The sequence below is a fragment of the Cynara cardunculus genome, assembly GCF_001531365.2.
Source record: "Cynara cardunculus var. scolymus isolate 2C chromosome LG 5, CcrdV1, whole genome shotgun sequence".
NCBI classification, from domain to species: domain Eukaryota; kingdom Viridiplantae; phylum Streptophyta; class Magnoliopsida; order Asterales; family Asteraceae; genus Cynara; species Cynara cardunculus.
Window position 1 is genome coordinate 1146346 of NC_037532.1, and position 12304 is coordinate 1158649.

The window sequence follows — 12304 nt, forward strand, 5'->3', positions numbered from 1 at the left end:
TGTTTGACTCAAACAAACATAAAAGGTACAAAATCAGAAAAACGTAGCAGTAGATATTTACCTAGATCCTACATATCGTTGGTGTGGAAGGGGTGTTTGGCGTCTTTGATTCGTCATTTATGTTGGTTTCTCGCACAACTTAATTCACCACGTTGATTTCTAGATCTCGATCTTATGAAGTTAGAGCAACTTTGCTATCCCTTTTAGCGGATTGACTCTTCGAGCAACTAACGGCGAGAAACGAGGCGTGTCTGCAGAAGAAATAATCCTATATATGGAGAAGGGTTGGGGTATTCAGACTTAGTTCACATTGAGAAATTACGAAATTGTACATCGTCACGTGGATTGCACAGAACCTCCTCAGTCAGTTTTATTTTATTAATTCTTAACACATAATATTCCATTTTCATAACGTATGTAGATAAGCATATGGTATCTATTAGGTAGCGTTTGGTACGCAGACATGATTTGGACAGGACAGTACTGGACAAGACAAGAGGATATGACTGAACAGGACAGTATTGGACAAAACAAGTGTTTGTCTAGTATTTGATACGAGTAGGACTGAACATGACAGAACTACATTAGTTGCTCCCAAAAGTTATTTTATGATTTTATATATAATGTAATAGTTATAGCTAACATAAATAAAGTAAACAATTTATTTTATAAACATTTTTACACAATTTTCATATACTTGAATAAAAAATAGTACCAAATTTGAATGAAAATTTTTATATAATTGATGGTATTTTGAAAAAACCTGATTCATACAAAGGAGAAATTATGTTTTATTCGGTTTGGAAGATCTTTATCAATTGGTGAAGGCACGATAAAGATTGTTGCAACATCAATGGTTGTTGAGGTAGTAACATTGGTAATTGGTGGACGATAGTGGTTGTRGAGAACGTGAAGATGGTGGATRATGGTGGTGATGACAGTTGATAGTGGTGGGGGAAGTAGTTGTAGCCTATGTGGTTGGAGGTAGGTGTGATGGTGGTTATGGTGGAGGTGGTGGTGGTGGCGGTAGCCAACGATACCATGGTGGTGGAGATGGACGATTGTGGTTGTGGAGGACATAAATATGGTAGATAGTGGTAGTGGTAACTAATAGTCGTGGCCGACGGTGGTAGTGGTAGCCGGTGGTGTGGGTAGGAAGTGGTGGTGGTAGCCAATGGTGGTGGTTATGGTGGAGGTGAGGTGGCCCATGGTGGTGGTTATGGTGGAGGTGAGGTGGCCCATGGTGGTGGAGAAGATTGTAGTAGAATAGAAGGTCGAGGTGGCCAACGATGGTAGTGGTGGTGACAATGGACGGTGGTGGTGAGTGGCCGACCATTGTTGTGGAGATGGGAGGAGGTTGTTGTAGTAGAAGAGAAGGTGGAGCTGGGCAACTATGGTAGTGGCAATGAACGATGGTGGTAGGTGGCCGATGGTGGTTGTGGAGGTGTTGATAGACGTGGTAGTCGATGGTGGTTGTGGAGGTGATGGAGGAGGGGGAGGTCGCCGACTGGCGACGACYGCAACTAGCGGTAGTGACTACTAAAACAAATACCATGTTAATGTTATATATCAAACGWKGGTKRGTTAGTAAKATTCTAGTTTACCTCTCATTCTTGTCCCATCTTGTTCGGTTGTTCCACCTATTTCGGTTGAACAAGAAAAAAYYTTTTTTGTCCCACGGTGTCCCACTTTGTCCCARTTTTTGTCTMTGTCCCATGTCGTATCAAATGTRGGACAGTRAGTTCTTATCTTGTCCATTTAGTACACTTTGAATCTCTGTATTGAAATATTAGTTGGTGAAACATTTGGTTGTTGAAGAATTCAATATCTAGAATTTAGATATTGATAAATCCATGGAGAGAAAATGTTAGAATTCCAACCACAAGGGTGGTGTCTGATTGRTTTTAGCTTAGCTCMAAAGGTCAAAAATACCAGGAGATCCCAGGTTCAAATCCAAGAAGRAATAAAAATCCCCTTATGGCCACGAAGGTTCAAAWGCGGTGACTATGGGCTATCTGCAAAGCAGGTGGTTGCCCTAGGATTAGTCGGCTCGCATAACGGGTTGGATATCCAGGTTAATAAAAAAAAATATTAGAATTCCATACTTTGTGAAACTGCTTTTTTTTTCCTTTCAGTTATGTACATTGTGTTTTCATGTCCTATTTTAAGTTGAAAAAACATGTATTTTAACTAATTACATATAACTTGTAACCCATGAGTAAACTCGACCCGATTTATAAAGCAAGTAGAAACAAGTCATTAAGCTCGCAAAAATCGAGTTTGGTTTGCTATATAAGGCCCGTTATACCCAAAAAAAAAAATAGATAGAGCCTAATTTACTATAGTTTGCAAGCTATATTGTTTCGTTTTACTATAGTTTTCTAATTTACTATATCGATCCATAGAGGTTATAGTTTGCAGGCGTGAGCCAATATAGTAGATCAGACGATATCGAGTTATCAAACCTACAGTAAAAACGAGGCTAATATTGTAAATCAGGCCGGATCAGAACTAATCAAGCCAGTATAGCTTACAAGCTTGGACCAATATAGTTAAACCACACTTCTCAAATGGATTTGAAATTCAGTACCATTCCAATATCATGTATCATTTGAAATCACACGATTTCACAGGACTTGTATATAATAATATTTAAAATAAAATAAAAAACTTTTGTTTTTTAATAATCAATTAATAAAAAGATAACTTACTTATTTTTATAGTTTTTTTTACAAATTATTTAATAAAAAGATGAAATTTAATTCCATTTGAAATCATACAAAATAGAAAACTATAAAAGATGAAAGTAATATTTGGAAATTTGACTTTTGATTCTCCATTCTGGAGATGCTCTAAAAAGCTTACAAATATTTTTCTGCACGTGTAAAATGACGTTATCACAAAAAAAAAAACCCCCACATCAGATCTTCCTAAAAGTTTGTTCCACCATCTCAATGGTACAAGAATCAACTCTAGTACGTAACACTCCAAACCCAAAACAACATCTAGTCCAATACCATTCAATTCAATTTAAAACGATGATGAAAGTTACCGATAGAACACAACTCTAAGCTTATAAGATCTCACAAATTTACTTTTTTACCCATGTAGGACTTACTAAATCCTAGCTTGAGATGGGGTCTAGGAAGAATGAGATGTTTGCAGAACTGACCTCTACTACGAGTCAAGAGCAGTTGTTGTTGTTCACCCAACCAAACAAAAGTCCTTGCACTAAATCTATTACCCTAACCAACGGTCAATGGTTAACCCAATGTTCATTGTCTATTCAAAAACTTGTCCAACAAAAAAGTGGTTTGTGTTCGAAAAGACATAGCAAACTTAGAACCTGAATTTGAATAAGGAAATTGACCAAACTAGCCATTTCACTCGACCAAATTCATTTTCTAGCCAATTTCCCATCAAAGTTTCCAAAATATCATCGATTCCGGTGGGCAGCCACATTACCCAAGAATTCAAAATTTGGGTCAAACTTGAGGAGCCAAATGAGCCACTTGAGAAGCCAAACAAGCCAATTGCCCAATGACCTCTTTTTGTTTTTTCAATTATTTCTAATAGGAAAACGAACATTCCGCAAGCCAAGTGCTTTACCAACAGTGGAATTGATGATATTTTGGAAACTTCGATAAAAAAGGGCTAGAAAATGAATTGTGTCGAGTAAAATGGTTATATTTGTTAATTTCCCATCTGAATAAATGGGGATCAAACAAGATATAAGATAGTTGAATAGCATCATCCCTCAAAGAAAGTAATCATACAACAAAATAAGCAACAACCTAACTCATGGCAAACAAAATTGGATAACTTTTTGAAACCTGAAAAAAGTCTTAAAAATGCAAAGAAAAAAACAATCATATGATTCATCTTCTCCCTGCAATCTTTAGTAAAGGAGAAATGATACCTTGGATTTCTTGCAAAGATTGTTGGATTCTTATCTCCTCCATCACCGATCTCTTTAGATTTCGGATGTGGGATTTTAATTCCTCTGAACCAGTAATATCATCAGCTCGGCTTTCGACTACTTTCTTTGCAAATGCTATTAACACACCAGCATACCTTGGCATTGTGGAGTACCTCTGCAAGAAACCCAACAACAATCCAAGCTCATCCACCCCCAAATTCGAAACACATTTCAATAGTTTCTTTCTAGACACCAATTCCTCCATCACTGCCACTATGTTTTCGGGATTTTTTGCTCTTAATGCTGACACCAAAGCCTCTTTGTGATGAAATTTCTTCAACAACTTGTCATGTTCAGCAAGTTTCACCTTTTTCGATCTCATGATCAAGAAATCCCCTTTTGAAGGCTTCTCACTTTGGCCACGATGAAAGTACCGGAAATATGATGGTCTTAAGACCCTCTTCTCGGGTTCATCTATAGCTCCAAAACCAACGTATTTCCCCCATTCAGATTTCACAGATCCAACAGTTTCTTCGGTTTTCCTCTTCCCTGCATAAAGAATCCCATTTGAAGTACCAATTACCCTAGTGGAACAATCTGGTGAGAATGCCACTGACATAAGAGAAGATGGAAACCTTATCGAACTTGTGATCTTTAATTTCGAGTAATCGAATACTTTCAAATACCCATCTAATGAAACACTCAAAATTCGATATTGATTAGTGAAATCCCCACTATCTTGCCCTATTTTCCCAACAGTTAGTGAAGTCACAGTCTTGTTATGGCTTTCCATCGAATGTAGCAGCTTACCACCACCAATCACATCCCAAATTTTCACACTATTTCCACCTGCGGTGGCGATTAAACCACCAGATGGTAAGTAAATTACATCCTCCACCGGTGAACCGTGGTTGATGTTCAACATTGATGTATCGCTTGAAACCCTAACGTCCCAAACCCTAACGGAATGATCATACGATCCCGTGATAAACATGTCATCACTGACCGGAGATCCATCGCCACACCGGACATAATCCTTATGACCGATGAGGTTATGAATCGAAATCTCCGACGAAACATCCCAATACTTAACCACGGCATCATCGCCGCCGGAGAAGAGATGGAGCTTGTCAACGCGAGGGTAACTGACAAAATGAACTGGACGCGAGTGGCCACGGAGGCGTCTGAGTGCAGATCTCTTCTTGATGTCGAACACCTGGATCAAACCTGAGTACGAACCAGCGGCTAACAGTTGGCCATCAGATCGGAAACAAGCAGAGGTAGCGGTGTCTTTGAAGGCGGCGATAGTTGATTTAGGCTCTAGAGTTTGCGAGGAAAATACAGTTACGGTGGCGGAGTGGGTGGCGGCGAAATCATGTGGAGCTGTCGGGGAAAATGCAAGTGAAGTTATGGATGAAACTAGGGTTTGGGTTTGTTTGGGTTTGAATGATTTCCAGTATTTTGATTCTGGAGTTGGTGTGGATTTGTTTGTAGTCGGTTTGAGCTTTGGTTTCACTGCAAACGTCTTGACGATTGCTTCCGACCGATCATCGACCGCCATTGGAGGAGAGAAAGGAAGACGCAGGTTCTTGATTTTAGGGTTTAGGGTTTTTGGTCCTTTGTTTTTTCAATTGTTTATATACTCGTCACTTTGACCCTCTTGCTATTTTAGACACCATTCTTTAATAAATTATAGTTTGGCCACTAACCAAACATAACAAGCTGAACCCAATAAAGTGAAATCGACAAAAATAATTCCATAAAGCGAATAATTAAGATATCTATATCTATACTATATTATAAAGCATTTGACAAAAATTCTTAAAAACCATTTATTATATTATACATGAAGTATTATATATTTATATATATTATTTAAAATTTAAGATTACAAGTAAATTGTGCGTAAGTACAACTTATTAAACCTTCATGTTAGAATTCGTATAACTAACAGCGGATAAACATAATCAAATACAGGATAAACATCTCATTTTAAATATAAAAAAAATCTAAAATATAATTAGGATAATCATTGAGTTCTAATATAAACATTATCTTTATAAAATTTTATTGTTAAGCCAAAAATTAATTACTTCACTAAATCGTAAAATATTGTCTTTCTCAAAACCACATAAATCATAGTATATCAACAGAGACAACAAAAAATAAAAACGAAACATTAAAATGAAGATATATCTTGTTGTATTATGCGAGTATTCTTCTAGTTTAATTAATATGATTGAACAAAAAATACCCAAATCTCATTTCGAATATATTAACGAGACGATTATAATGATATAATTTATAAAAAGATAAACACATTTTTTAAATATATTTTAGTTAATATATGGTTTAAATATGTTAATGTGATAAAGGTGTAAGATAAAAAATGAAAAAAATCAAGGTATAAAGTAAACTAAAGAGTAAACTACAAATTTGGTCCCTGTGGTTTGTTGTTTGTAACATTTTTGGTCCTTATAGTTCGAAATTACAGATTCGCCATGTGGTATGCAAAAACGACCGGATTTGGTCCTTGGTTGTATCGACCATTTAGAAGAACCCGTTAAGTGAAGGATATTTTGGTCTTTTTTACATTTAATCACAATTTTATTTAAAAAATAAATAAACATGTAAATTAGAAGGACGAAGATTGTAACTTAAATAATATATATAGCTGACACCTCTCGCCCCCTACTCCTGCCCCCTTCTCGATCCCTTTCTCCAGCGCATTCCCTCAGATGAACCCCTTCCYCCAAACCGGTGACCATCTCGAAATCCAACACTATGTGAGGTGATCACCGCCTCCYTCTTCACCATCGACCACAAGTCATCACCGACTCCCTCTRCTCCAGGAGTCACAAATGATCATCGTCTCTCTCTACTCAAGCTTTGTTCACTCCCCCCTCCTAGTTCTGTGACACGAACGTGATTGTGACTTTTCCARCAAAGACCCCAGATCATGGGCTCCCCACCCCTAACCCGTTCCCTCCATCCTCCATCTTCGGCAAACCCCATTGCACATGCCACAAAATATCGAGCTCCCACCCCACTCCATACCTTCCCTATCTCCGGCGAACACCACAAAGAAAGCAACAAATCTCGAGCACCACCCACCCCCCACGACACAGGGCTGCAAATCCCCACAGATGTTGATCGATCACACCTTGCTCAATGATCTTCAGAACCGAGGGTTTGTTTTAGGCTTTTAGAGCCTTATTTGATATCYAGATTTTGATTTTATGGTATGAGTTGTCTCTTGATTTACAGTTTGATTCGTATGTGATTTAGGGTTTAAGTTTGTATCTTGATTTTTGGATGTTCTTCAATTTTTTGGAATGTGGTTGATTTTTGTTCAAGGCATCTAAATTTTTGRAATATTCTTGTTCAATTTTTTGGAAAGAGTAGTATCTGAATTTCTTTTGTCGATGTCGCGGTGGTGGTGGTGGCCTGGTGGGTGGTTGTAAACAGTGGAGACTAATCGGAGTTTACGAGCCGAAGAAAAATGTTTCACAAAGAGGTGAATGAATTATGTTRTCATTAAAACARYATTATATRGAACACTTRGCACAATATTAWTTGACCATATAAAAAGATKTTTGATATTTAATAGAAAATGAGATAAAAATCTAAAAAGACTAAAATGCCCTTCATGTAACCGATTCTTTTAATAATCATTAGAGTAAGGGACCAAATGCCGTCATTTTTGCATACCAAAATAACACATCTCTATGTTTGACACCATAGGGGCCAAAAGTGTTACAAATAAAAAACCACAAGGACCAAAAGTGTTACAAACAAAAACCCACATGGACCAAAAGTGAAAAAGTGTTTAATTCACTATATATAAATATTGTATATTTGTTTGTTTTACATATGTGTGAGTGTGAATATGTTGGACTTCCAGTTTTTGCTCGACAATCAGAATTTCAAAATCAGAAGCCAAATCAAACCAGAAGGTTTAAATTAGGGTCCGTTTACCAAACACTTATTCAATAAGCGTTTACCTGAAAAATTCAATACTATTACATATTTACCGGGTAAGATTTTAGTCCACCAAAACGGTATCATATGCAACAATTTACCTGGTAAAAACTAACCATGGCAAATCTCTTTACCTTCACTTATCAAGTAAGACTATCGGTTATTGTCTTTGCTCTTACCAGGTAAAATTCTTATTCATCCGGTAAGGTAGTGTGACTTGGCAAATGCTTATCCGGATAAGCGTTCAGTAAACGGCCATTTATCAAATGCTTACTATTATATTTGCATATAACAAGAACCTAAAATCTTACGCGGTAAGAGGTATAACAAGGATCGAGAATCTTACCYRACAAAGTGATGGAGAAGTCTTACCAGCCAATCCATTTTGATGGCCGATAATGTTACCCGATAARATATGTTTTACCAAACGATCCATTTGGATTTTGAATTTAAATACGAAAACATCTATTGCTGAGCGGAATATCATTCACGACCACAGGTAAGAACCAGAGTATAAATACATATAGAAAAGAATGTGCATAAAAACGCGTATGGGTAAACCTGACCGACCCAGACGACATTCACGAACCTCTTTCACCAAACCATCGAAATGTTGCAAAATCAAAGCCAATTGGTTCAAGAGACGATCAATGATACTGCACAAAGTGTCAAATGGGGTCAAGCGGATGCAGCCATGGAGTCGATTAGGATCTGATAACCTTCGGGAATGGTTGCTTGAGCATGGACACAACCTGCCAAAGCTGGCACGTCGGAGTTCACATCAAGATACCTGGCTAGCAAAAGAAGTAGATGGAAGTCGGATATTCGCTTCACAAACGGGAAATTTTTTGTACGATCCAAATGGTTCTTCAAGTTTCTCATTGTCACCATTGTATTCCGATTCTCAACTGGAAACGTTGATGATAAYGGACCCTGCAAATCCAATAATTAATATATGAGAATAAACACACTACGATATTGAATTATCGACATTCAACTCAAGATGATCAGTTAACAATAATGTAAAACATCTCCAATGGGRASAAAATAGAGATTTTGAAGTTTTTATCCTTTTTTAGCTGCAACACAGATACTCCAAGGGGAAGGTTCAAATGAAAAGGGCAAAAAGAATTGGAGGTGGGAATGGAACCTTCATATGTGAATCATTGGTAAAAGAAAACATAAATGCAGGTTCATATATGAATCTTCATATGCGAATAAGTGATAAAAAAGGTAATTAGGCAAACGTGAATTCACRTATGCATCTTCCAATGGACTTTTTTCGGGTTCATCAATGATTCACATATGATGAACCTTCTCTTTGGACCTCTCAACCTTTTTGCCATTCTCATTTGGAACTTCACCAAATGGACAACCCTCCAAAACTAAATGCTGGTATCGAGAGAAATAACCTTTTTGTTGTTGCCACCAATGAAATGTTAGAAGTTTGGTGGGATATACTAATAAGTATTGAATATTTTTAATAATATAATTAATACCAGAATCTTCACAATSGGGAAAACTGTGAGGATTGGATGTCATTCTTTTTGGAGATTTTAATTATTCTTTCTCCATCTTGGAGAAAAAAATATGCAGAAGCTATTGAAGATGCTCTAAATTCAAGTAACTCAAAGCCCATATATAAGAAGAGATAATCAATTCATGTGGTAGTATAAACCGAACCAAACAAACACAGCATATCCCGCTCGAAGGTCTAGTAGGGCTGGGATCAGSGGATGTACGCAGACCAAATCTTTAACCAAAAGATAAGGCAGATGTTTCCATGACGATCCCAGCTTGTGCAAGAGCGTGAGGTTTTTCTACCAAACAAACCCAGAATTTAGGGTACAGAAGGGGTGGGATGTAAGCAGACCTAACCTCTAACCCAAAGGGTAGAACGGCCGTTTCAGTGAAGACCCCCCATTTGCAAAAGTGTGAGCGAAAAGAAAARGGAAAAGAAAAACCAAGATTCTTGCATTCTTGCATACCCAAGCTTTTCTCATAGATTCTGTTCTTAATTCAGGTTTCGATTAAAGATAGTTGAGTTATATATTACATGTAAGAAAAACAGATGTGTTTATAGCCATGAAAGCAACAATATCAGCCATAAATAAATAACACAAATAGTTAAGATAACATATTCAAGATTGAAGATCAAATCAGATATCAAGCAATCAAGAAACTTGCTTTAGAAACATAAGSCTGGTTCATTTAGAAACCTTAAATATTTTAGGAACAGGAACCACCCACTTTGTGACTGTTATTCATCATGAATATCTGTCACTGGCATTAATAATCAAGATTTTATCCAGCCATTCGTCATGAATACACACAGCCATTCRCGGCTATTCATCGTGAACGCTGGCGACTATTCATCATGAATGCAAACAAACCGGTAGCTAAACTAAAAAATATTCAAAATTGAAGATCAAATCAGACTATGAAGCAATTAAGAAACTAGAAATCAAGAATGAAAAAGGAACCTGATGATCAAAAATCTTGACAACCACCAAAAAGAAATCGTTGTCCACTTCTTTTGTATCTTTTCCTCCAACCACCACCTCCTTCTTCATTTTCGACAGCTTTGGATCAGCATCTCCGGCGATCTCCGTCTCAAACCACCCATCTTTAAACAACTTAACACACAAATCACTCATCTGAAAAGCTTCAAAATGAACATCTGCACCGCCATCTTCATTAACCTCCAATTTCACCATTACAGTCACCCATTCCTTCAAATCACTCTCTGCCTGCAACTCCACCGCCTGCAGAATCTCTCGGTTTGATAACGTGTATTCCTTCTTCGTCTGTCCAATCGTTTGAGTGAAAATAAACCCTACTTTTCTCATCCCTAATCCCAAAGCTATGGCTTCCACCAATTTCTCCTCATCKGGATCTCTTAACAGAATCAAACTCTCCTCCGTTCCCTGTTGTGGCGGTTCGTATATGAAATCCACCTCCACTTTCCCCTCTTCCGACACCGTTCCGTACATAAAACCCCCTCGTTTCACGGCGAACGCTAGGGTTTCATTCACGTAATGTTGAAATCCATTAGCGGCATCGCGATCAAAGGATACCAACTCACAGTGAGGGTTTTCCTGACGAGTAATCCTCATTTGTTTAGCGATAAGGTCATCCATCGTCATCTTCCGTCCAAACGATCCAGCAGGACGGATTTGAGGTCCGGCAACGGTTCGTTCACCCTCGTAAGCAAGGTAGATGATCGAACCATGTGCAATACCGAGTGCAGAAATCGGAGTTTGAGGGTTAGACATGTCGGTGAATCGGGAGATTTCCGGATGGGTTTTGGCAATGAGTAAGGACTGGTTTGTGGACAGGGTTTGGTTGTGTAATGGGACTCTGAGTTGCGATTCGATTAGGGTTTTGAGCTGAGCGATTGTAATGTTTGGATTATCGATCTGAAGACGCTCTAATCCATCTCTGCTTCGGATTCTGATCAACATCTTTCCGATTCCGGTGAAATTGAAGAATCCGATGGATTGAAGATGGAAGATTTTATRCAGAGATCTCTTGGAGAAGAAGCAAAAGGAAAGAAGTGGTACGATTCGTATACCTTAAGGATGTGTATGGAAGTTGGATTGTAATCTTGGTGGAAAAATAAGAACARAAGTAAAGAATCATGGGATGTTATGAGTTGGGCCAACATTCCTTTTAAGCATCGGGCCTTATAAGTTTCTCATTTTTTTCAAACTCTAAAACCATTTGTTTAGGCATCACAACGGGCCGGGGATGGGGCGAGTTTTGTAATCCCCGTCCCCAGCCTCCGCCCCCGTTTTCTGTAATAGCCTTCGCCCCCGGCTCCGGTCTTTGGCGGGTATGAGGATTGACATCCTGTCTTCCGTCTAACCCCATGAAAATATTCGTCAGTTTAAGTCTACCAGGGATCCCCAGCCTCAGTTTGAGTAACATCCCTCGTCCCCGGTTTGAGTCTGCTGGGGATCCCCAGCCCCGAGACCCGTTTTAGCGGGGAATCCCCRTCCTCCTTCGGGTCGGGTGAGCCGGATTCCCCACCCAGTCGGGGTAAATCACCATTCTTTCATCTGTTAAAAATGGTCAAAATTACTTAAATTATTAATTTTCTAATTTAATCTTTGATTTGTGGTTGAAATTTGATCTCATAAAATATTGATTTCTCCCTTGAATGACCCTCTAAACATGTTTAAATATACTAGAAGCGTATTCGCGCAATGCAACGAGATACATCGTGATTTTAATATTTCATTTTATTCTTTATCTCAATCGATGTTATAATATGACTTTATGTGATTTTTCGATGATGTTTTTATTTTTGAATAAAATATATGTTTGAAGATATCAATAAAATTTGACAAAAATATATCGATATTAGTATCAAATTAACTATTTGAAATTCCTCATTTTTTT

At 37.9% G+C, this 12304-nt stretch overlaps 2 protein-coding genes across 2 annotated transcripts; both read right to left on the reverse strand.

Moving 5' to 3' along the window:
- Positions 1-3802: 3802 nt before the first annotated feature.
- LOC112513161 (protein SLOW WALKER 1) lies at positions 3803-5507 on the reverse strand. The gene has a single exon (XM_025119325.1). The coding sequence runs from the start codon at positions 5478-5480 to the stop codon at positions 3879-3881; it is 1602 nt and encodes a 533-aa protein (XP_024975093.1). The 5' UTR covers positions 5481-5507; the 3' UTR covers positions 3803-3878.
- Positions 5508-8341: 2834 nt separating this feature from the next.
- On the reverse strand, positions 8342-11498 carry LOC112513238 (NPL4-like protein 2). The gene is made up of 2 exons (XM_025119444.1): positions 10384-11498; positions 8342-8833 (listed from the first exon to the last, which is right to left on the reverse strand). Exons 1-2 carry the CDS (start codon positions 11362-11364, stop codon positions 8579-8581), a joined length of 1236 nt encoding a protein of 411 aa, XP_024975212.1. The 5' UTR covers positions 11365-11498; the 3' UTR covers positions 8342-8578.
- Between the last annotated feature and the right edge of the window lie 806 nt (positions 11499-12304).